Below are 23,551 nucleotides of genomic sequence, written 5' to 3' on the forward strand. Positions count from 1 at the left end.
GGATGAAAGGCCATAAAGACCACTTGATTCCTTTATATTCCCCCTCGGATCACTGTGATATTCAGGGAAGACTGTTAGTGGCTCAGATGCCCAGCTCAGAAGCTGTGCATTCAATATTGTCGGCCCAGCTCTGTGGAACTCTCAGCTGAGATGAGACAGGCCTTAGCAGACCAGAAGCTGAATGCGAGTTAACAGTGTGATGCCGTAGCAAAAAAAGCTAATGGAATTCTAGGCTGCACCAACAGAAGTATAGTGTCCGGATCAAGGGGTGCAATAGTTCACTTTTATCCTACCTTGGCCAGAACCCCATCTGGTATACTGTGTTCAGTTCTAGGCACCACTTAAATGGTTTTCTGCCTGTTGCCTCAAGTTTCATGTGCTATGCTAGATACTGTATGATTTTCAGCTGCAGTTTCATTGCTTCCTTTATTTCTTGTCTTTTAGTGTATTGCAGTTTGAATTCCATAGAATGTAATACACGTTTTCCATGTAATGCAGTAAAGCACAATATAAGAAAGCAGGGGAGCGATAAAAATACCTTTGCAAATCAGTACTGTATACATATTGAATGCAATGGATGGGCTATCTCCTCTCTTCAACCACAAGGCCACAGCAATGCCACAGACCACCTGAATGAAGCACGCAGACCACAGTTTGGGAATCCCTGGTGTAGTGGTTCAAGTGTTGGAGCTGGAAGCCAAAGGTTCAAATTCCTGGTCAGCCATAGCTGGAATAGATAGTCCATTGGCCTGATCCAGCAGCGCCCTTCTTATGACTGACCTTTGGTACTACGCACTTTGACAGGACTAGCCCATTTGCTGCTTCACCTCAAGTGGGAAAACATCTTGGGCCAGTCTTGTGAATGCCCCAGAAGACTCTGAGCCACAGCATTCTACTGTAAAACTGCTTTATTCTTTTAAGGTTTCAGGAAGGAGAGAGAAAAGAGGGAGTAATGACAAATACTGGAACTTGAGACACTAGCACCATATGTGGTGTTGCAGAAGGGATGATTCCATGGAAATAGGACCCTGAGGAGCAGAAGAGCCTTCTGCAAATATTTTTTTCCATTATACTCATGAGTAGATCTCTCGGTGCTGGGGTTAGTCAGGAGGAGGAATGGTGCTTGCAGCATGAGCCAATGGCATAAGCACCACCATGAAATGTGGGAGGAAGGGACAGCAGCTGGAACCTGAAATGGAGAAGCCAGGGAAGGGTAATGAAGAGACGTTTTAGAAGCATTTCCTGTGGACAATGGATGGCCCGGCTTCATCATACTCTTGCTTGCTGATCCACATCTGCTGGAAGGTGGAGAGGGAAGCTAAAATGGAGCCGCCAATCCACACAGAGTACTTCCGCTCCGGAGGAGCAATGATCTAGAGGGAGCAAGTGAGAAAGTTAACCAGGGGTGGATGATGCCTTACTAGAGCAGATTACCAAACATTCAAAAAGGAGAGAAATCGTAATCACCGGGGATTCCAACTTCCCCGATACCTGTTGGGACTCAAAACTCTGCCAAGAGTGTAAGGTCTGACAAATTCCTCCATTGCATCGCTGGCAATTTCATTTCCCAAAAGGTGGAAAAACCAACAAGGGGATCATCTGGGCACTACAATTTAAAAAGGATGTTGACAAGCTGGAACGTGTGCAGAGGAGGGCAACCAAGATGATCAAGGGTCTGGAAATAACCCTATGAGGAGCAATTGAAGGAGCTGGGTATGTTTAGCCTGGAAAAGAGGAGATATGATAGCCATCTTCAAATACCTTAAGGGCTGTCACATGGAGGAGGGAGCATGCTTGTTTTCTCCTGCTCTAGAGGGTAGGACTTGAACCAATAGCTTCAAGTTGCAAGAAAGGAGATTCCGACTAAGCATTTGGAAAATCTGACAGTAAGAGCTGTTCAGCAGTGGAACAGACTCTCACAAGAGGTGGTGGACTCTCCTTCCTTGGAGGTTTTTAAACACAGGTTGGATGGCCACCTGTCATGGATGCTTTACCTGAGATTCCTGCATTGCAGGGGGTTGGATTAAATGACCCTTGGATTCCCTTTCAACTCTTAAGATTCTATTATTCTAATTCTCTATGCTACTAATGATGCTGGTCCCTTATGCAAGAAAAATAATGCTACCTTCACACAAGAGAAAAGCAGCAGAAAAGGCCACCATATTATATCACATTAAACAGCCATCATGGCTTCCCCCAAAGAATTCTGGGACTGGTAATTTGGTTAACCCCCCCCCCCAATTCCATAACTGCCAAGTGCCCCAGAGAAAAGGGACATCCTAGTTTTTTAGCCCAAGATCGCGATGACCATTTTGGGTGCCACAATCTCTTGCGCTATCGCACTGAAAAAGTGTTTTTTTTTGTGGGGGCTGTGATTTCACCCTGAAAAAGCTCTTTTTCCAGGGTGAAGGTGAGGCGTGGGTCACACAACTCGCCTGAGAGTGCGTCCCGGAAGACGCACATCCCGGTTTGGGGTCTGAACAAGTTGGACGGTATGCTATTAACCTCACAGAGCTACAATTTTCAAAGTGGTTTAAGAGACAACCCCTTTCCACAGAACTCTGGAAATTGTAGCTCTGTGAGGGGAAACAGGGGTCTCCCAGCAACTCTCAGCACCCTGAGCAAACTACACTTCCGAGGATTCTTTGGGGGACGTCATGGCTACTCAAAGTGGTACAATACTGCTTTAAATGCATAGTGCGGATGGGGCCTGAGTCTGCTGCTCTTCAGAAAAATGCAGCTGGCGTATAGAACAGACAGCTTGTTGGATTATGATCTGTAAGGCCTCACCAAGGAAATCCAAGTTACCAAGGACTTTCAGGGAGAAACAATGGTGAAACATTTATTATTATTATTTATTATTACTATTCTATTATTTATACGCCACCCATCTGGCTAGGTTTCCTTAGCCACTCTGGGCGGCTCCCAACAGAACACTAAAAATAGAATAAAACTTCAAACATTAAAAACTTCCCTAAACAGGGCAGCCTTCAGATGTCTTCTCTCTCTCACACACAAAACAAACAAACCAGTAACTTCTGAATCTATCACAGCTTTCCTCTTACCTATCTATTGGAATGGAATGCCAAATGTTAATAATTCTGCCGTCTATTTGCCAGTCTCACCTTGATCTTCATGGTGCTGGGTGCCAATGCGGTGATTTCCTTCTGCATGCGGTCAGCGATGCCAGGGTACATGGTGGTGCCGCCAGAGAGCACATTGTTGGCATACAGGTCCTTACGGATGTCGATGTCACACTTCATGATGGAGTTGTAGGTGGTTTCGTGGATGCCTGCAGACTCCATGCCTGGGTTAAAAATAAATAAATTCAAGATTGCAAAATCTGGGGAGCAGATTTAATGCTAATTGACTATATTTGGCACAAAAGGATGTATCCTCACACAGAGGTACATCTTTACCCTGACCTTTGACACCTGAGGTGTATATTTTCAGGAACCACCTTGTTTTTTGTAGTGGTACCTCAGGTTAAGAACTTAACTCGTTCTGGAGGTCCTTTCTTAACCTGAAACTGTTCTTAACCCAAGGTACTATTTCTGGGTGAGTGGAGTCTGTAACCTGAAGCATCTGTAACCCGAGGTACCACTGTATTAAGTTGCCTTAAACTGTTTTTAATGTTGCATTTTAAATTACTGTAAACTGAACTGGGACCTCAGGGTGAAGGGCTGGCAATTAATGATAATTCTGCAAGTGGCAGGCGTGGTTGTATTCATTCTGAGAGCCAATCTAGCTCAGCCTTGTATTTAACTACCATGCCTGGTCCCCACAGGCGACAAGTAATTCTGTGCAAGCGAACAGGCTGGTGGAGGAGGGATGGATCAGCCTGGCCTCCACAGTCATAACAGAAACCGTGGAGGCTGTCAGACGAGAAACAGAGAGAGCTAGCCTGGTAGAAAACAAACAGGAAAAAGCAATTGCCAAGAGGCTAGTAAAAACAGCAACAACAACACCCAAAGCCCTCCCACGAAGTGCCTTTATTAGGGCAATCGCTAAGTTGCCAAGTTTTAAGCAAGTTGTATTTAAAAATTTTTTGGCTCCTACGGGCCTTGTGAGCTCCCATTAGGGCTAGAGACAGAACGCAGTATCTCCTAGATTTGATTTTAATAAGGTGAAACAGCCATACTGATTCTTTGTCATGCTAGTCCCGGGTACATCTTGCAATCTCTTCTGCACCTGGTGTTGCAATGCCGGAAGGAGTTTGAGGAAAGAAGGGTGGCCCCCTCCACCCATGGCTGGGAGATCTTTTAAAGCGAGGAGACCCACAGAGAAGAATCCTTCGCCAAGGGCAAAAGTCAAAGGATTTTGTGATGGCCTCAAGTTACAGCAGCTGCTTAGCAGGAGGTCATGCTTCCCCCTCCATTTAGGAGAAGGAGGATACTATCCTGGAATTTTGCCGCTTCCCTGCCTATTTTTGGGGTAGAAAAAAGAGCATCGAAGAGGCCTGTCCTGGCGCGATCAGCTGTTCCTCTCCACCCACTGCCAAAGCCTCGGCCCTAATCCGTAAGTGGAATGTGTCTACCTGATACCCCTCTCTCTGGTCAAGGCTGGTATCATCGAGACGCCCACCCTGGGCTCCCTTGCACTTCCTGACGTGTGTCAGTAAAGGTTTTCGCCATCAGTAAAACCAGTGTGACATTTCTGAGCAGTCTCAAAGGAGAAGGCTGACCTTTTTGCCACTGACACGCCTTAACCCCTCACACTTCTGACAGTAAGAGCTGTTCGGCAGTGGAATTTGCTGCCAAGGAGTGTGGTGGAGTCTCCTTCTTTGGAGGTCTTTAAGCAGAGGCTTGACAGCCATCTGTCAGGAATGCTTTGGTGGTGTTTCCTGCTTGGCAGGGGGTTGGACTGGATGGCCCTTGTGGTCTCTTCCAACTCTATGATTCTATGATTCTATGATTCTCTCAGTTGCCACCCCGGCCAGCAAACCTCCGCTTGATGGCATTTGCAGAAGCTCCCCATCCCTCACCTATGGGCGCAGCTGAGTTCTCAGGTACTCCAAACCCCTCACTCTTCCAGAACAAGCCCACCAGTTGCAGATTAGCCTGCCCCCCCCACCTATAAGCCCCATGGAAAAGGTATTCTAATACATGGTTGGGTCATTCTGTGGGCCCTCCAAATGCTGTTAGTACCCCCCAACATCCTTCAGCCACAGCCACCAGAGCCAATGGTCTGGCATAATAGAGCTATGGGGCAGCAGTCTCCGCTAAGGAGTTCTCATGTGCTCCCGCTGTTACTTTCTCACCGATAAACGAGGGTTGGAAGAGGGTCTCTGGGCACCGGAAACGCTCGTTGCCAATGGTGATGACTTGCCCATCAGGCAGCTCGTAGCTCTTCTCCAGGGAGGAGGAGGAAGCAGCGGTGGCCATCTCGTTCTCAAAGTCCAAAGCCACGTAGCCCAGCTTCTCCTTGATGTCGCGCACAATCTCCCGTTCAGCTGCGGGGAGGCAGGAAGGATTTGATCCGTTAGAGCAGGCACAGGCAACCTTGGCTCTCCAGATGTTTTGGAACTACAACTCTCATGATCCTTGATCACTGGCCCTGTTACCTAGGGATCATGGGAGTTGTAGTTCCAAAACATTTGGAGAGCCAAGGTTGCCTATGCCTGCGTTAGAGGAAGCCCACAGCTTGGAAGAACTGGTTCTGTAGGCTCCATCTGCACTGAAGATTTAAAGCACTATCATACCGCTTTGAACAGTCGTGGCCCCACCACAAAGAGCCCTGGGAGCTGCAGTTTTGTTATGGGTACAGAGAAGCGCCAGGAGATTCCTTTTTTACGATTTCCAGTTTTATACATTTCAATAATTTTACAATCATTTTAACATTTCAAAGCTTGACTTCCTTCCCCCTCTTCCTGCGGTTCCTTAAATTTATTTTTAATATTTTCTGCATATGCAAACTAACTTAATTTGCTCATTTATTCATGTACTTTAAAGATATACTCTTATAAAACTGCAGGTTATTACAATAATCCTGCCAATGTCCTTATCTGTTTACAGTTTGTATGTAAATATAAACTATTTCCATTCTTTTATTTAAAAAAGTTTGTTAACTTGTTGTTGTTGTTTTCTGTTAAGTTTTGCCATTTCTGCATATACCGTAAGTTTTTGTATCCATTCTTCATTTGCTGGGATGAATTCTCCTTTCCATTTTTGGGCAAGTAACATTCTTGCTGACATAGTTGCATACATGAATAAATTTCTATACAGTTTGGGTAGTTATGTCTCTACAATTCCCAAAAAAGGAAGTTTCTGGGTTGGTTTTTTTTTACAAACGTTATTTTAAACATCTTTTTCAATTCATTATATTGCTATTTCTCTCGGAGAGCTACAATTCCCAGGGTTCCCTGGGAGGAGGGATTGACTGTTTAAACCACTCTGAGAACTGTAGCTCTGTGAGGGCGATAGGGGTCGCCTACAGTGTTCTCGAAGCTACGAACATGAGTCTGACCAAACTGCAGTGGAGGCAGTGCAAGACAGGAGTGCCTGGCGTGCTCTGGTCCATGGGGTCACGAAGAGTCGGACACGGCTAAACAACAAACAACTCTCAGCATCCTTAACAAACTACACCTCCGAGGATTCTTTGGGTGAAACCATGATTGTTCAAAAGTGGTATGATACTGCTCTAAATGTATACTGGTAGTGCACATGGGGTCAGAGTTAAGGCCAGGCATCCCCAAATTTCAGCCCTCCAGATGCTTTGGACTACAATTCCCATCTTCCCCGACCACTGGTCCTGTTAGCTAGGGATCATGGGAGTTGTAGGCCAAAACATCTGGAGGGCCGCAGTTTGGAGATGCCTGGTTAAGGCATTCAGTCTTTGTTTTCAAATATGCTCTTGGCCGGTGCGGGGAGTAGACTCAAGCAGATATTGGCTGCAGAATTAAAGCGTACCACATAGCAATTCGCTTACCAGTGGTGACGAAGGAATAGCCACGCTCGGTTAGGATCTTCATCAGGTAGTCGGTGAGGTCGCGGCCGGCCAGATCCAAGCGCTGTATGGCATGGGGCAAGGCATAGCCCTCATAGATGGGGACGTTGTGGGTAACGCCATCTCCAGAATCCAGTACAATTCCTACAGAAGAGGAGAACAGAGTTGGTAGAGAGCTGGAGAGAGAGAAGACTGCTAGGTGTCCCACAAGACAAGTCTCTTGGCTGGGGGTGGATGGGGGCTTTTATCCTGGTGAATGCATGCCAGATGGCTGCCAGTTAACATTTGCCACAATACTTTAGAGCAGTGTTTCCCAACCTTGTGCCTCCAGCTGTTTTCGGACTACAATTCCCATCATTCCTGACCACTGGTCTTGCTAGCTAGGGATGATGGGAGTTGTAGTCCCAAAACATCTGGAGGCACAAGGTTGGGAAACACTGCTTTAGAGCAGGGGTTGCCAACCCAGCACCCACACAAGTACCATGGTGCTCCAGACTCTGAGCTTTCTTGCCCTCCTAGAAAGAAAGGGGACCAATGTGCCTTCTAAGCATTTTATAAGAAACAAGAGTGGTGTGGTCACCTTGTATATTTTCCCCAGTACTGAGGAATGCTCCATGTTCCTGTTAGACAGAAACAGCAGCATTGTGCATGTGTTTGTGTGTAAAAATCAATCCTGCGTGATCTCCAGAATCAGGACCAGCAGGGCATAGCTGACTTCTCATGGCTGCCAGGGGTGGCGGTCTCTCTAATTTTGTGTTACGGCACACTCTCCATGGCAGCCATATTGTATTATGCCCCACCCCCACCCCCGCATAGTAACTACTGTTTTGTGACTGGCCCAAATGAAATGTACCCGCTGGTCCTGAAAGTTTGGCGACCCCTGCCCTAGTGTAGAGGTGGGGAACCATTTTCAGTCTGAGGACCACGTTCCTTTCTGGAGGTCTTGGGGTCAGAGGCAAAAGGGGCCGGAGCAAGAGGAGCAACAAATGCAAATTGCTTGTTAAACAGCCCACAATCTCCCTGCAAACAAGTCAGGATGAATGAATCATAGAATCACAGAGTTGGAAGGGACCCAGAGGGTCATCTCATCCAGCCCTCTCCAATACAGGAACATGCAGCTGTCCCATACGGAGATCGAACCTGCAACTTTGACGTTATCAGCACCATGCTCTTCTAACCAACTGAGCTAAAGGTAAAAGTAAAGGTACCCCTGACCATTAGGTCGAGTCATGGACACCTCTGGGGTTGCGCTCTCATCTTGCTCTATAGGCCGAGGGAGCCGGCGTTCGTCCACAGACAGCTTCCGGGTCATGTGACCAGCATGACTAAGCTGCTTCTGGCAAACCAGAGCAGCACACGGAAACGCCGTTTCCCTTCCCACCAGCGTGGTACCTATTTATCTACTTGTACTTTGACGTGCTTTCGAACTGCTAGATGGGCAGGAGCTGGGACCGAGCAACGGGAGCTCACCCAGTCGCGGGGATTCGAACCGCCAACCTTCTGATCGGCAAGCCCTAGGCTCTGTGGTTTAGACCACAGCGCCACCCGCGTCACCAACTGAGCTACCAAGTGCTTAATAAACAGCTGGTGTGGAAGCAGCTGGGAAGTCCATTCCATTTAAAACATGTTTACCCCTGCCTCTTGGTCCCAAGGGGGGGTCAACCAACAATTTTGCTGATTTCGCCCCCCCTCCCAGTGTGTGCGCACACACGCGCGCACACACACACACACACACACACACAACCCCCTTACCAGTGGTACGGCCAGAAGCATAGAGAGACAGCACTGCCTGAATAGCCACATACATGGCGGGCACATTGAAGGTTTCAAACATAATCTGGGTCATCTTCTCCCGGTTGGCTTTGGGGTTGAGGGGGGCCTCGGTGAGCAGGGTGGGGTGCTCCTCGGGGGCCACGCGCAGCTCGTTGTAGAAAGTGTGGTGCCAGATCTTCTCCATGTCATCCCAGTTGGTGATGATGCCGTGCTCGATGGGGTATTTCAAGGTCAGGATGCCTCTCTTGCTCTGGGCCTCGTCTCCCACGTAGGAGTCTTTCTGACCCATGCCCACCATGACGCCCTGGAAGCAAGCGAGAGCAGGGACTCAGGAGAGGGTGGTCCTTTAGGGAGAGCCAGACCATTGCCAAACCAGCCTGCCTTCGGACCAGAGGGCGGCTCCATGTGGCCCTTGTAGAACACAGCAGTGGAGAGGAGGATGGGGGCAAAACCTGGCTCCAGCCACTGTTGGGCTCCCTGCCCTCCAGCCCCAGTGGGTCCTGGCCACCACAGCTGGTCCTCCCCGGGGGCGTCTTACCTATAGAGGCTAGGGAGCCAAGTTCTGGAGGATGCCAGGGAAGAGGTGGAGGTTGGACGCGGCGCCTCCTGGCATCAGCTCGCCTCCCTTGCCCGCCTCCGCCATGTGAAGCAGCGCCGCGCCCGGATCCTTTGCACTACGGCGCCAGATATGCTTAAAACGGCTCTGGTCCTCCCCATGCTTTTGGGTGCTTAATTTCAAGCAAAATAGACATAGGGGGTTGGGGGGGGGAGGTTCACGTTTGTTTACAAACACTGCCCTCCAATCTGGATTCTGTTCTCCCAATCATCCCCTTAAAGGGAGCAGGGAATGGTGCTTCCCCCTGTCCAAAAGGGTACAGAGTATTCAAGGCCAGCAAAGTCATTTGAGTAGCAAATCCGAGTAGTGCCTTGTCCCCTCTAGGGCAATAAGGGCTGTAGCTCAGTGGCAGAACATCTGCTTGGCATGCAGAAGGTCCCAGGTTCACTCCCCTGTGGCATCTCCAGGCAGAGCCAGGAGAGACTGCATGCCGAAAACTCTGGAAAGTTGCTACCAGCCAGTGTAGACAACTGTTTATATAGGGCAACTGTCTGGCTCTGTAGAAGGCAACTTACTTTGCCTCTATGTTCCTACTGCAATAGCAGTATGGTGCTGGAGGAGACTCTTGAGAGTCCCATGGACTGCAAGAAGATCAAACCTATCCATTCTTAAGGAAATCAGCCCTGAGTGCTCCCTGGAAGGACAGATCGTGAAGCTAAGGCTCCAATACTTTGGCCACCTCATGAGAAGAGAAGACTCCCTGGAAAAGACCCTGATGTTGGGAAAGATGGAGGGCACAAGGAGAAGGGGACGAGATGGTTGGACAGTGTTCTCAAAGCCACCAACATGAGTCTAACCAAACTGTGGGAGGCAGTGCAAGACAGGAGTGCCTGGCGTGCTATGGTCCATGGGGTCACGAAGAGTCGGACATGACTAAACAACAACAAACAACAACATACAGCTAAGATTAGGTTGACAGTAAAAGTTAAATAACTGATAGTTTATTGTCCTTTTTCTTACACTCATATTCAGCCGAGTAACTGCTTGTTACTCGATGATAACTAAGATATTGAAATTATTATTGTTAGTTATTGTTATTATTGTTGGAATTTATACCGCACCTTTCTACCAAAATGCACCTCCCCACGAACTTTGTACAAAGCAAATCAGGATGTAGACTCAATAAACATTGTCTGAAACTTGAAGCATCCCCCCCCCTCTCTCTCTGTGTGTGTGTGTGTGTGTGTGTGTGTGTGTGTGAGAGAGAGAGAGAGAGAGAGAGAGAGAGAGAGAGAGAGAGAGAGAGAGAGAGAGAGAGAGAGAGAGGACTCTCCAAGTGTCCCTATTTTCCAGGGACAGTCTTGGATTTACAGAAGCTGTCCTGGTTTCTGATTTTATCCCGGAATGTCCAGCTTTTCCTTAAAGGTAAAGGGACCCCTGACCGTTAGGTCCAGTCGCGAATGACTCTGGGGTTGCGGCGCTCATCTCGCTTTATTGGCCGAGGGAGCCAGCGTACGGTTTCTGGTTCCTCATTGGATAAATGTTGGAGGGAATGGAGTTATGCAACTCCCCAGCCAAGGAGACAACCTTTAGAAGACATCTGAAGGCAGCCCTGTATAGGGAAGGTTTTTAAAAAAATCTTTAACATTTAATTATGTTTTTTATATATGTTGGAAGCTATCAGAGTGGCTGGGGCAACCCTGTCAGATGGGTGGGGTATAAATAATAAAATTATTATTGTTGTTATTGTTATTATTATTATTATTATTATTGAATAGGGCATCCCTATTTTCACTGGAGAAATGTTGGAGGGCATGACAGGCTCCCTTTCTCCCCTTGCCATTGACCCTTATGCCCTGGCTCCCAAATGCTCTTTGCCTTCTAAGCTTTGGCCTAGCAGCTGTTTAAGAGCATAACTTCACCCCAGGAGGAAACCAAATGCCATTGGAAAGCCAAGAGGCAAATGATCTCTTAATTGCCTGGGTTGGAATTTGTCAGGGAGACCCCTGCTGTTCTGGGGGTGATCTCCCACAGGCCGCCTGTAAGGTCATATACACATGGCTGCAGGTGGAGAACTCCAAAGGGAAGGCCACCCACATCCTTGCTCTCTCCTTAGGGTGCCCCACCTCCAGACCCGTGTGGGGTGGGCGGGTTTGCAGGTGCATTCTGAAGCTTTCTAAAATTGGCGGTGGTGCTTTTTCTACTCAATCACCCGCACATCATTCGGCTTTTATTAGTTGGTCTGCAATGTTCCCTCAAGGGCCACATTCACACCGTCTATTTAAGGCCACTAAGATACCACGTTAAGAGTCCTGGATTCCTCCAAAGAACCCTGGGAACTGCAGCTTGTTAAGGGTGCTAAGGAGACCCCTAACCGTGGAGGGAGAACACAGCCATTGTGGTTAGGAGCCCTCGCTTGTGTTACCCTCCATGAATCTGCTTAGTCCCCTTTTAAAGCCAGCTAATGCAGTGGCTAGGGACACGGGTGGCGCTGTGGGTTAAACCACAGAGCCTAGGGCTTGCCGATCAGAAGGTCGGTGGTTTGAATCCCCATGACGGGGTGAGCTCCTGTTGCTCGGTCCCAGCTCCTGCCAACCTAGCAGTTCGAAAGCACGTCAAAGTGCAAGTAGATAAATCAGTACCTCTACAGCGGGAAGGGAAACGGTGTTTCTGTGTGCTGCTCTGGTTCGCCAGAAGCGGCTTTGTCATGCTGGCCACATGACCTGGAAGCTGTACGCCGGCTCCCTCGGCCAATAACGCGAGATAAGCGCCACAACCCCAGAGTCGGTCACGGCTGGACCTAATGCAGTGGCTATCACTGCCTCCTCTGTGGCGTGTGAAAGAGCACTTCTTTTTCTGTCCAGAAACTTCACTCCTGCCCTAGGGAGCAGCAGGGACTGCAGTGAAAGCAGTCACTTTCAACGGTCACAACTTCGATCCCCAAAGAAACCTAGGAGTTCTACAGTTCTTAGGAGACCCTCTATTCTCCTCCCAGAGCTACAATTCCCAGAGCTCCCTGGAAAAGGAGGATTGGTTGTTAAAGCACTCTGGCCAACGATCACTTGCTATTGCTGTATGAAGAGGCACAACAAAAGTGAGAGGAAAACCACAATTCCACGCAGTACATTTTGGGATACAAAAAGATACGGGACTGCAGGGGGAAGTTACGGGATGTGTATCGATTGGAAATGAAGCAGCGTGGCTTCCCCAAAACTTTGGCAGGCACAAACACGATTGAAAGCAAGATTGTTTTGAAGGGAGAGATTTGCCAATTGTGTTATTGAGCTAAGTCTGATCATATAGTCTGCATTGTATAATCCTGAGTGCATGGCTTAGCCACCACCCCCCCTATTGCTCTCTTTGCCTCTCTGTGTGCCAAAGGGTAAGCCTGAGAAGGAGGCATTGCATAGAACTGACAGGAAGACAGAACAGCCTTGTAAAATGAAAACATTCCTCTTATCAAAGGGAATGATGCGTTAGCTGCCGAAGACACGGAACTTACCCAAGGGCACCGGGGCCAGCCAGAGATATGAATTCGACAGTAATTGACAATACGCATAGATGATGTGAAGGGGGGGGGGGAGATGCGCAAATCACCATTGTCCCCTATAGCCCTGTTTATGTTACCCCTGCCTTTGCCTCAATGTTTCTGACCTTTGCCTTTGCGTCTATGCACTCAAGGCTGCCTGAGTCAGCATGTGTCTGTGCACAAGGACCGGACAGAGTGCGTGCGCACATTTATAGAGGAGGGGGAAAGGAGCCCAAAGAAGTGTATAAGAAGCTTTGCAATTTGTGTTTCTCTACTCTTGTCGTGAGGCTTAACCACCAAGAGTCTCTTAATTAAGAATTAAACTCTTTCTCTGGATTCAACCCCGGTGTCTTATTGACTATCTCTGTCCTGCCTGGGCGCAACTTAAGGACCCTTAGTAGCTGATAAGGCTGCAGTTTATATAACCGCCCTGGTAACACCATAAGCACAAATCGCCATGAATGCCACAGTAAGCTACCATTCCCAGAGCGGTTTAACAGCCAATCCCTCCTCACAGGGAGCTCTGAGAATTGTAGTTCTGCAAGGGGAAAGAGGGTCTCTCCTAACAATTCTCAGCACCCTTCACAAACTGAACTCCCCGGGATTATTGCGGGAAAGTTGTGGCTTTTTAAAGTGGCAGGGCTCTGCTTTAAATGAATAGTGCAAGTGGGGGCCAAACAGAGCCTTGCAACCACTGCTTCCTTACCTGGTGTCTTGGGCGCCCAACGATGGAGGGGAAGACAGCGCGGGGAGCATCGTCCCCGGCAAAGCCGGCCTTCACCAAACCGGAGCCGTTGTCGCACACCAAGGCAGTTGTCTCCTCGTCATCACACATGGTGCTGGCTCACTAAGGGATGAGAGATGGGTGGCGAGGGTTACATTCTGGAAGTGATCCACACTGACCTCATCTGTTCCTCTTTTCTCCCCCCTGACAGCAGTCCTTCTGTGCCATATCTATGTGGGGCAAGTGTTGCCAGGTCTAGAGCATCCCATACCCTGAAATTTCAGGGCCCAAACTTGAGACCTAATGGCGGGCCATTAAACACGGCACATGAAACATGAAACACGGTCGCTGAGAACACGTAATTCAATTTTTTTAAAAAAAATTGCAAGGGCTAGCAAATTAGCGAATACATCACTGGTTGGAAATCCCTCCCAGATTCCATCTGATTCCTTTTCTCCTGTGCGAACTTTAGGATTCAGGAAGGGGGAAGGGGTTGTTTGCCCTGGTTTTCCTCCCTCTTGTATAATAAACTCATAGGGTGTGAACCAACTAAATTCTACTTTGAGTAGACCTATTAAAATCAAGGGACCTAATTTAGAGCTCATCCACACTTCCGCTGGTGTCCTGTCTAGAAAGCATGGGTCCCCACCTTGCCCCACTACTTTCCAAGAGAAAAGCTGCTCTTTAGCGATAGATTGGGGAAAATAGCAATCTGGGGGAAATCCGAATTGCAGCTTTGGGGAGGGGGGCAGGGAGGAGCAGCAGGACAAGAGGAAGTGCAGATAAGCCCTTAGCCATGCTGATGAATTTCAATGGGTCTACTCTGAGTAGGACTAACATTGGAGTCAGCCTATAGAGTTTCGCCTACAATGGTAAAACCCAGAAAAGCTAGAATCGACCTGGATACTTTCCAGTCCGGGACGCGAGCAGATTGCATTTCCAAATAGAAAGCTTCCTCAGCTTCCCGCTTGGCAGAAAGCAAACATTTTAAGCGTACACGCCAGACAGCTGTAGCTGTAATCAGTGGCGGCGGCAGGAGAAAGTTGGTTCCAAATTCTAGACTAGAGCAATGCTGCCTATTCCAGCATTGCTGGCAGCTCACCACGGCCTTAGGCAGAGGTTTTCCGCTGGGACCCTTTCAACGGAAGATGCCATGCATTGAATGTGAAGAACAGAAGAGGCTGGCTGCTGGATCAGGCCAAAGACCCACAGAGTCCAGCATTCTGTTCTTGCAGCCAAAGCAGATGCCTTTGGGAAACTCGCAGAGAGGACCCAAGCTCTCTCTCCCTACTTGCAATTCCCAGGAGTTACCGTAGCCTTCAGAGGCCATTGGCATCCTTCTCCAGTCATTGGTCTAATCCCCTTTAAAAACCGGCCAAGATGTGGCCATCACTGTCCCTTGGGGGAGCAAATTCCACAGTTGAACTACGCAGCAGCGTGTGAATAAGTCCTTCCTTTTGCCTGCCCCGAATCTGCCAACATTCAGAGTCATGGGATGCCCACGAGTTGGAAGCGTGTCTTAAGAGAGGCAGAAAAACACCCCCCTCTACAACTTCTGCCCACCATGCATAATTGTATACACCTCTCAGTCGTATCCTCCCTTAACTTGCATCCGCCCCCCAAAAAAAACCTAACTAAAAAAATGATCATGGGGAAAGATGCTCGGTGTCTTTGCCCTTTTAGTTGCCGCTTTCCCAGGTCCGCATTATCCTTTGTAGAGGTGACCATGCCTGGCCTATTATTCCTTTTCACTATGACTGGCAATGCCTTTCCAGGGGATCAAGGCCCTTAGTTCAGTCACAGAGCATCTGCCTTGCATGTAGAAGGTCTCATGTCCAATCCCCAGCATATCCAGGTAAGGAAGGGGGAGACGCCTGTCTGAAATCCTGGAGAGGAATCCTGGAGAGGCAGTACGGACACTTCTGAGACAAATGGACTCAACATAAGGCAGCTTCTGATCTTCCTACAAGCAGTTCTGTCTCGCCCAGCCCTGCGTACACACCACACATTTAAAGCATATTTTCCCACACACCCAATAAGCCTGGGAACTGTGGTTTGTTAAAGGTGCTGGGAATTGTAGCTCTGTGAAGGGGTAGATGACAATGCCCAGGATTCTTTGCAAGGTGGGGAGGAGAAACACGCTTTAAATGTATGCTGCGTACACAGCCGGAGTCTCTGCCCCAGAGAGCTTACAGTCGGCGTCAGCTGCTCTGGGGGTACTCACCAGTTCCTGCAGCAGCCCAGAGAAAGGAAGCAATGAGCAGTCAGGCTTGGCTCGCAGGGTTCAGTCTTTTATACCCCTAAACTCCCACCGGCCTTACTCCTCCCCTCCCCTCTGCTCCTGCCAGCCTCTCTCACCCTCTGCTTCCTTCCCCCTGCAGGGGTTGAAAGGGACGTTTCATACATTCCATATTTGGACACATTCCAGGCCACCTGTCACTTGTGCCTTTCATGGGCAATTATGGCTCAGCTGCTGGGGGAAGCCAGACCCCACCTGCTTACCTCCCACCCCTCACCAGTCTGGCCTCTCTCCTTCTCCCATCTCTGTTTTGCAGACACTTGCAATGCCAAGAGTTGGGGGACAGGGACGGGACAGAAGGAGGATCTGTAAAGATCCATTTGCTACCTTCGGATTGCGAGAGATGGAGGCACTTTGCTCAGGGGTCTTAATTTTAGATGCAAGTGGGCAACCCGTGGCCTGTGGACCAGAAGCAGCTCTCTACCTCCTCTCCAAAGGGGGGGGGAGGTTTTAAATCACTTTAAACAATCTGGGTTTCCCCCCCCCCAGATAATTCTGGAGACTGTAGTTTGTTAGGAGTGCTGAAAGTAGTTAGAGAAGACCCCCTATTCCTATTCACAGAGAGATATAATTCCCAGAGTGCTTTAGCAATCAATCCGTCTTCATGGGAATCATAGAATCATAGAGTTGGAAGAGACCACAAGGGCCATCCAGTCCAACCCCCTGCCAAGCAGGAAACACCATCAAAGCATTCTTGACATATGGCTGTCAAGCCTCTGCTTAAAGACCTCCAAAGAAGGAGACTCCACCACACTTCTTGGCAGCAAATTCCACTGTCAAACTGCTCTTACTGTCAGGAAGTTCTTCCTAATGTTTAGGTGGAATCTTCTTTCTTGTAGTTTGAATCCATTGCTCCGTGTCCGCTTCTCTGGAGCAGCAGAAAACAACCTTTCTCCCTCCTCTATATGACATCCTTTTATATATTTGAACATGGCTATCATATCACCCCTTAACCTTCTCTTCTCCAGGCTAAACATACCCAGCTCCCTAAGCCGTTCCTCATAAGGCATCGTTTCCAGGCCTTTGACCATTTTGGTTGCCCTCCTCTGGACACGTTCCAGCTTTTCAGTATCCTTCTTGAACTGTGGTGCCCAGAACTGGACACAGTACTCCAGGTGAGGTCTGACCAGAGCAGAATACAGTGGTACTATTACTTCCCTTGATCTAGATGCTATACTCCTATTGATGCAGCCCTTTTTTAGCTGCTGCATCACACTGCTGACTCATGTCAAGTTTGTGGTCTACCAAGACTCCTAGATCCTTTTCACATGTACTGCTCTCAAGCCAGGTGTCACCCATCCTGTATTTGTGCCTTTCATTTTTTTTTTTGCCTAAGTGTAGTACTTTACATTTCTCCTTGTTAAAATTCATCTTGTTTGCTTTGGCCCAGTAGTCTAATCTGTTAAGGTCATTTTGAAGTGTGATCCCGTCCTCTGGGGTATTAGCCACCCCTCCCAATTTGGTGCCATCTGCAAATTTGCTCAGGATGCCCTCAAGCCCATCATCCACGTTGTTATGTACTGAGCTGAATCCTAGAACAATAGGATTCAGAATCAGCGGGAGCTACCCAATCCAACTCCAGGTGGAAGTGAATCCGCAACCTGATTGGCCTGCTAGAGCAGCCAATCAGGCGGCTGGCAGAAGTGAATCTGCTACCTGATTGGCCTGTAGGAGCAGCCAATCAGGCTGCAGGCAGAAGTCAATCCACAATATAATTGGCCCACAGGTGTAGCCCTGAAGTAGCCAATCACGCAAGGCCCATTGTGTAAATAATGTATATAAGCAGATGGTTTGGGGAAAAGATTCATTCGTCTTCTCTTCTCCTCCTTGATGACTATGAGCTGAATAAAGAGCATGAAATTCACTCTTGACTCCGAGTATATTTCACTGGCGACGAAGGTGGGATCCTGCTGAGCTGACCGCCACCACGCACTGCACCGCAGCACCGCCACCTGCTGCACCGCTGCATCGCACCGTGCATCCAGGCTTCAGCTCCAGGACCCAAGGAACCCAGAATGGCAACCGACAGCAGCTTCTCGCCATTCAAACCAGCATCAGGAGACTGGGAAGGGTACGCCGCCCGTTTCAACTTCCTCCTGCAAGCGAAAGAAGTCACCAACGATGCCATGAAGAGGGCGACATTCTTCAGCGTCTGTGGAGAGGAGACGTTTGAAATCGCCCGGGCTCTCCTTGCACCTAGAGATGTCGCTACCGTCTCTTACAAAACAATAATGGAACGGCTGAAGGAGCACTTCTCACCACAGCCCTCGGTGGTAGCTTGCCGAAATGCCTTCTACGCAAAGCGGCAAGCCCCGGGGGAAACCATAACTGGGTTTGTGACCTCCCTCCGCCAAGCCGCCCGGTTATGCAACTTCTCAGAATTGGAGAACATGCTTCGTGACCGCCTCGTCGGTGGCCTGAGGGACGAGATGTTGCAACGACGCCTCTACGCCAAAAAAGACCTCACGTTCCAGATTGCTCTGGAGGAAGCCCTGGCAACCGAAGCCGCCGAGAGGTCAACGCAAGAAGCACGACCGGCCCCGCCATCCCAACCGAGGGTCTACCACGAAGACCTCACCGACGAATCCGAATCTGACAGGGAGGAAGTACACCGAGTACAGCGGCGCACTCAAGCAGCACACACACCACAGCAGCCTCGACGAGAAGGAGGGAACTGTGCAAGCTGCGGGGAGAACCACGAGAGGAGGACCTGTCGTTTCCGCAACGCAGAGTGCAGGCAGTGCAGAAAATTGGGACACATCGCCCGGGTGTGTCGGGCTCGACTCACCCGTCGACAAGCATCAGATGACCGACCCAGGAGCCCCAGGTCACACGGCACCATGCACCAAGGCAACTCGACGGAGATCACGGACTACCAGGTATTCCAGTTGCCCCATCCCAGCACAGAGAAAATTTATATAGAGGTACAGATAGAGGGAGCCCCATGCCGCATGGAGCTGGACACGGGTTCAACTCTATCCATAATCTCGGCCCGAACATTAAGGGAACTGTGCCCTAATGGGGGTCCCAAACTAAGGCCGGCCCCATTCACCCTCCGGGACTTCCAGAAACGTAAGGTCCCTACTATGGGGGTGGGGACCTTCAGGGTGCAATATCGAGGGCGAAAGCAACAATTGGACTTGCTGGTAGTTAAGGGCCCCTACGTTAGCTTACTGGGACTGGCATGGTTTGGACCTCTGGGGCTAGCCGTTACCGGGGTGAACCGCACTAGCTTACAAGTGGACGTGGACGCCATATGCAAAGAGTTTCCAGGGGTTTTCGATGGGGCATTGGGACGATATACAGGACCCCCCATTGCCCTACAGCTAGACCCCGCTGTACGACCCATCAGGCACAAGGCCCGCCGGGTCCCGTTCGCCCTGAAACCCCGCATAGACGAGGAATTGGACCGGCTCGTGGAGCAAGGAGTGCTGGAGCCAGTGCCCAACGCCCCCTGGGAAACTCCAATTGTCACACCCGTCAAGCCTAACGGTTCGGTCCGCATCTGTGCAGACTACAAATGCACCATAAACAAGGCTCTCACGGCCCATGCATACCCAGTGCCAGTGGTCAGCCATGTCCTCGCCACCCTGGCTGGGTCAAAAATCTTTGGCAAACTGGACTTGGCCCAAGCGTATCAACAGTTGCCTGTGGACGAAGCCACAGCAGAGGCTCAGACGATTGTGACGCACAGAGGGGCATTCAGAGTTAAGCGGCTGCAATTTGGCGTTAGCGTGGCACCAGGCATATTCCAGAATCTAATGGACTCTCTCCTTAAAGGGATTCCTGGCGTCACCCCCTTCTTCGATGATGTACTGATCGCCGGGCCCACACCAGAGGAATTTGAGGACCGCCTCCGCTCCGTCCTGCACCGTTTCCAGACGGCGGGCCTCAAGGTGAAGCGGGAAAAGTGTTTACTGGGAGTGCCGCAGGTGGACTTTCTGGGATTTAAGGTGGACGCAGAAGGGGTCCATCCAACCGGTGACAAGGTACGGGCCATTTGTGAGGCCCCAGCGCCCAAGAGCAAGCCCGAACTTCAGTCATTCTTGGGACTATTGAACTTTTACCATGCCTTCCTTCCCCATAAGGCAGCGGTAGCGGAGCCCCTACACAGACTCCTAGATAAAAGGGCCCCTTGGGTGTGGGGCCAGCGACAAAGGGCCGCATTCCAGGCAGTCAAGGACTTGCTCGTCTCGAACTCGGTCTTAGCACACTTCGACGAGAGGCTGCCAGTGGTGCTGGCATGCGACGCCTCTCCCTATGGCATCGGCGCTGTCCTGGGACACCAACTCCCGGATGGAAGAGAGTTGCCGGTGGCATACTTCTCCCAGACGCTTGCTGCAGCCGAACGAAACTACTCACAGATTGACAAGGAGGGTCTGGCAATCGTGAAGGGCGTAAAAAAATTCCATGATTTCTTGTACGGGCGGCCCTTTACCATAGTGACTGACCACAAGCCGTTGCTTGGCCTGTTTGCCCCTGAGAAGCAGACCCCCCAAGTGTTGTCTCCACGTGTCCTCAGGTGGTCAATTTTCCTTGCCGGCTACCAGTATGCACTAATCCACCGCCCTGGGAAGGCGATGGGCCACGCAGACGCCCTCAGCAGGCTACCACTACCAGAAACAGGCCCCGACCCAGCGCCTGCGCAAGAGGTTATGACCCTGGAGCTGCTTCCCGACCGACCCATTCAGGCACAAGAAGTTGCGCACCATTCCACAAAAGATAGGGTCATCTCCCGGGTCCTGGACTGGGTGTGGCGAGGATGGCCCAGCAGCAGCCCCGGGCCAGAATTCGCTGGCTACACAAACCGCAAACATGAACTGTCGGCCCACAAGGGGTGCCTGTTATGGGGAAGCAGGGTTGTTGTTCCCCAGCCCCTCCGCAAAAGGGTCCTCACAGCCCTACACGAGACACACCCAGGGGTAGTGAGGATGAAGGCCCTTGCCAGGAGTTATGTGTGGTGGCCGGGAATTGACAGAGAGATAGAGGCCTGGGTCCAACACTGCCAGACCTGCCAAGAATCCCGCCCGGATCCCCCAAGGGCCCCAGTCCAGCCCTGGGAGTCCGCCCGACATCCATGGTCACGCTTGCACGTGGACTTCGCTGGCCCCTTCCAGGGAAAAACATTCTTCATAGTGGTGGATTCCTACACCAAATGGCTGGAGGTCGCACTGGTACCATCCACTTCTACGGCGGCAGCCATCCGGGTACTACGTAAGCTGTTTGCGACCCACGGGCTCCCTGACACCCTCGTCTCAGACAATGGAACCGCATTCACGTCAGAGGAGTTCCAGACCTTCACAGCGCAGAACGCCATCCGCCACATCCGCTCAGCACCATTCCACCCTGCCACCAATGGCCAAGCGGAGCGCATGGTGCGGACCACCAAGGACAGCCTCCGCCGCATGACACAAGGGGACTGGGAATACCGCCTTGCCGCATTTCTTCTAGCACAGCACAGCACCCCAAGCACAACGACGGGCCGGAGCCCAGCTGAATTACTAATGGGCCGGCGCCTTGCAACTAGACTGGACCGACTTCACCCCGACAGAGCTCAGGATGAGGTAGTGGTGGGGAAAGGCAGGAACCCCCGGACATTTGTGGCCCAGGACCCAGTGTATGCAAAGAATTTTGGGGCAGGCCCAGCATGGGTACCCGCCACAGTCACCAAGGTGACCGGTCCCGTGTCGTACGAGGTACTAACAGAAGGGGGGCAATGTTGGCGCCACCACTGCGACCAGCTACGGCAACGATTCCCAGGAGGAACCCGGGAGGAGAGCGGGACAGAGGGGTCCCAAGGGGACAGCAGGGCAGTGAGGCCTGTAGAGCGAGAGGGGTGGGCAGGGGAAGCAGAAGCAGTAGGCACAGAGGGGCGCCCCGAGGCTGGAAGGACACCGGAACCAGGGCTACAACCTAGTGGTTCAGTGGCGCCAGACCAGACAGCCCCGGCACAGCCAGCAGCCTCGGAACATGAGCCAGAACCAGAACCCCTGACCAAGGAACATCCCAGGCCACAACGCACACGGAGGCGGCCAGCAGACCTTGGGGACTACGAATGCAACTTCCCGGGCAGGACTGGAACTTAGAGGGGAGGGGTGTTATGTACTGAGCTGAATCCTAGAACAATAGGATTCAGAATCAGCGGGAGCTACCCAATCCAACTCCAGGTGGAAGTGAATCCGCAACCTGATTGGCCTGCTAGAGCAGCCAATCAGGCGGCTGGCAGAAGTGAATCTGCTACCTGATTGGCCTGTAGGAGCAGCCAATCAGGCTGCAGGCAGAAGTCAATCCACAATATAATTGGCCCACAGGTGTAGCCCTGAAGTAGCCAATCACGCAAGGCCCATTGTGTAAATAATGTATATAAGCAGATGGTTTGGGGAAAAGATTCATTCGTCTTCTCTTCTCCTCCTTGATGACTATGAGCTGAATAAAGAGCATGAAATTCACTCTTGACTCCGAGTATATTTCACACGTCATTGATAAAGATGTTGAATAAGACTGGGCCCAAGACAGAACCCTGTGGCACCCCACTAGTCACTACTCTCCAGGATGAGAAGGAGCCATTGATGAGCACCCTTTGGGTTCGGTCAGTCAACCAGTTACAAATCCACGGAATGGTAGCATTGTCTAGCCCACATTTTACCAGCTTCTTTACAAGAATATCATGGGGCACCTTGTCAAAGGCCTTGCTGAAATCAAGATAGGCTACATCCACAGCGTTCCCCTCATCTACCAGGCTTGTAATTCTGTCAAAAAATGAGAAACTTGGGGAATTGCAGCTCTGTGCGGAGAATTGGGGTTCATTCCACAATGACATCTCCAGGTAGGGCTGCCTGAAACTCCCAATCCATGAGTGCAGATAATTCTGAGCTAGACTGTTCTGACTCAGCATAAGGTAGATTCCTACCTGTTCCTACCTGCATGCCTAATGCTGAGTGCATCCTCTGAACTCCTTCGCTCCAGACTGCAGAGGTGGATCATGATGCAAAGCTCTCCCTTCCTGCTGTTTGAGTGGCATTGACTGAGGCTAACCGGAGGCCTCTACAAAGCTGCTAATCCTCCTCCTTTCACCAAGGGAGGCCTCTGCTAGTCAGCTGGCCTGGGCTTCTGCTGCTCCAGCATTTTTTAAAAGAGCAATTGGGGGGGGGGGTTGTGAGTGAGAAGGCAGCCGAAGAGATGCCACCACCAGAAGCCTAGGGCTCACGATGCAAGCTTTGTTTACATGGATAAGTTCCAGTACCACGTCGGCTGGGCAGTGCCAATGAACGTGTGTTCTTGGCCTCAGGGTCCTCCATTGCCCTCCAAGGAAAGGGGATGCAGTGAATCTGGTTGTCCTCTCTGCTCCCGAAATACTGTGTGTGTGTGTGTGTGTGTGAGAGAGAGAGAGAGAGAGAGAGAGAGAGAGAGAGAGAGAGAGAGAGAGAGAGAGAGAGAGAGACAAAAACAGAGGGAGCGTGGCTTGCAATAAGGCACCCTCCAAAATCTGCATTAATGCAGTTCTGCAGCCCAGCCAAGTGCATATATTAGTGAAAAGTGCATTAAAAGTGGGAATTGCTTTGCCAGAAAGGTATATATTGGGCAAAACGGCATAGCAAGGGAGGAGAAATCCACACTAAAATGCTGCCAAGTTTTCACGAGGACTTGTCTTTAAGAAACGCGCAAACTGATGTGGAAATGTGGAGAACAGACTCGAGAGTGGAGAAATGAGAAATAGAATTCAAA

The 23,551-nt window shown here is 50.3% G+C and overlaps 1 protein-coding gene across 1 annotated transcript; it reads right to left on the minus strand.

Annotated features, from left to right (window-relative positions):
* Window positions 1–879: 879 nt before the first annotated feature.
* Window positions 880–15,785, minus strand: LOC118075728 (actin, alpha cardiac muscle 1). The gene is made up of 7 exons (XM_035097922.2): window positions 15,752–15,785; window positions 13,510–13,650; window positions 8,698–9,022; window positions 6,928–7,089; window positions 5,261–5,452; window positions 3,126–3,307; window positions 880–1,373 (listed from the first exon to the last, which is right to left on the minus strand). The coding sequence occupies exons 2-7, from the start codon at window positions 13,636–13,638 to the stop codon at window positions 1,230–1,232; spliced, it is 1,134 nt and encodes a 377-aa protein (XP_034953813.1). The 5' UTR covers window positions 13,639–13,650; window positions 15,752–15,785; the 3' UTR covers window positions 880–1,229.
* Window positions 15,786–23,551: the final 7,766 nt, after the last annotated feature.

Source organism: Zootoca vivipara, chromosome 17 (assembly GCF_963506605.1).
Source record: "Zootoca vivipara chromosome 17, rZooViv1.1, whole genome shotgun sequence".
Classification (NCBI taxonomy): domain Eukaryota; kingdom Metazoa; phylum Chordata; class Lepidosauria; order Squamata; family Lacertidae; genus Zootoca; species Zootoca vivipara.

Bases quoted from the DNA above. Each gene is read 5' to 3' on its own strand.
- LOC118075728 (XM_035097922.2), bottom strand. From the start codon at position 13,638: ATGTGTGATGACGAGGAGACAACTGCCTTGGTGTGCGACAACGGCTCC. The intron at 7,090-8,697 runs GTAAGGGGGTTG...CCTCTTCTGTAG, and splicing joins TGCTTCTGGCCGTACCACTG to GAATTGTACTGGATTCTGGA. The intron at 1,374-3,125 runs GTGAGACTGGCA...TGCTCCCTCTAG, and splicing joins CCAGCACCATGAAGATCAAG to ATCATTGCTCCTCCGGAGCG.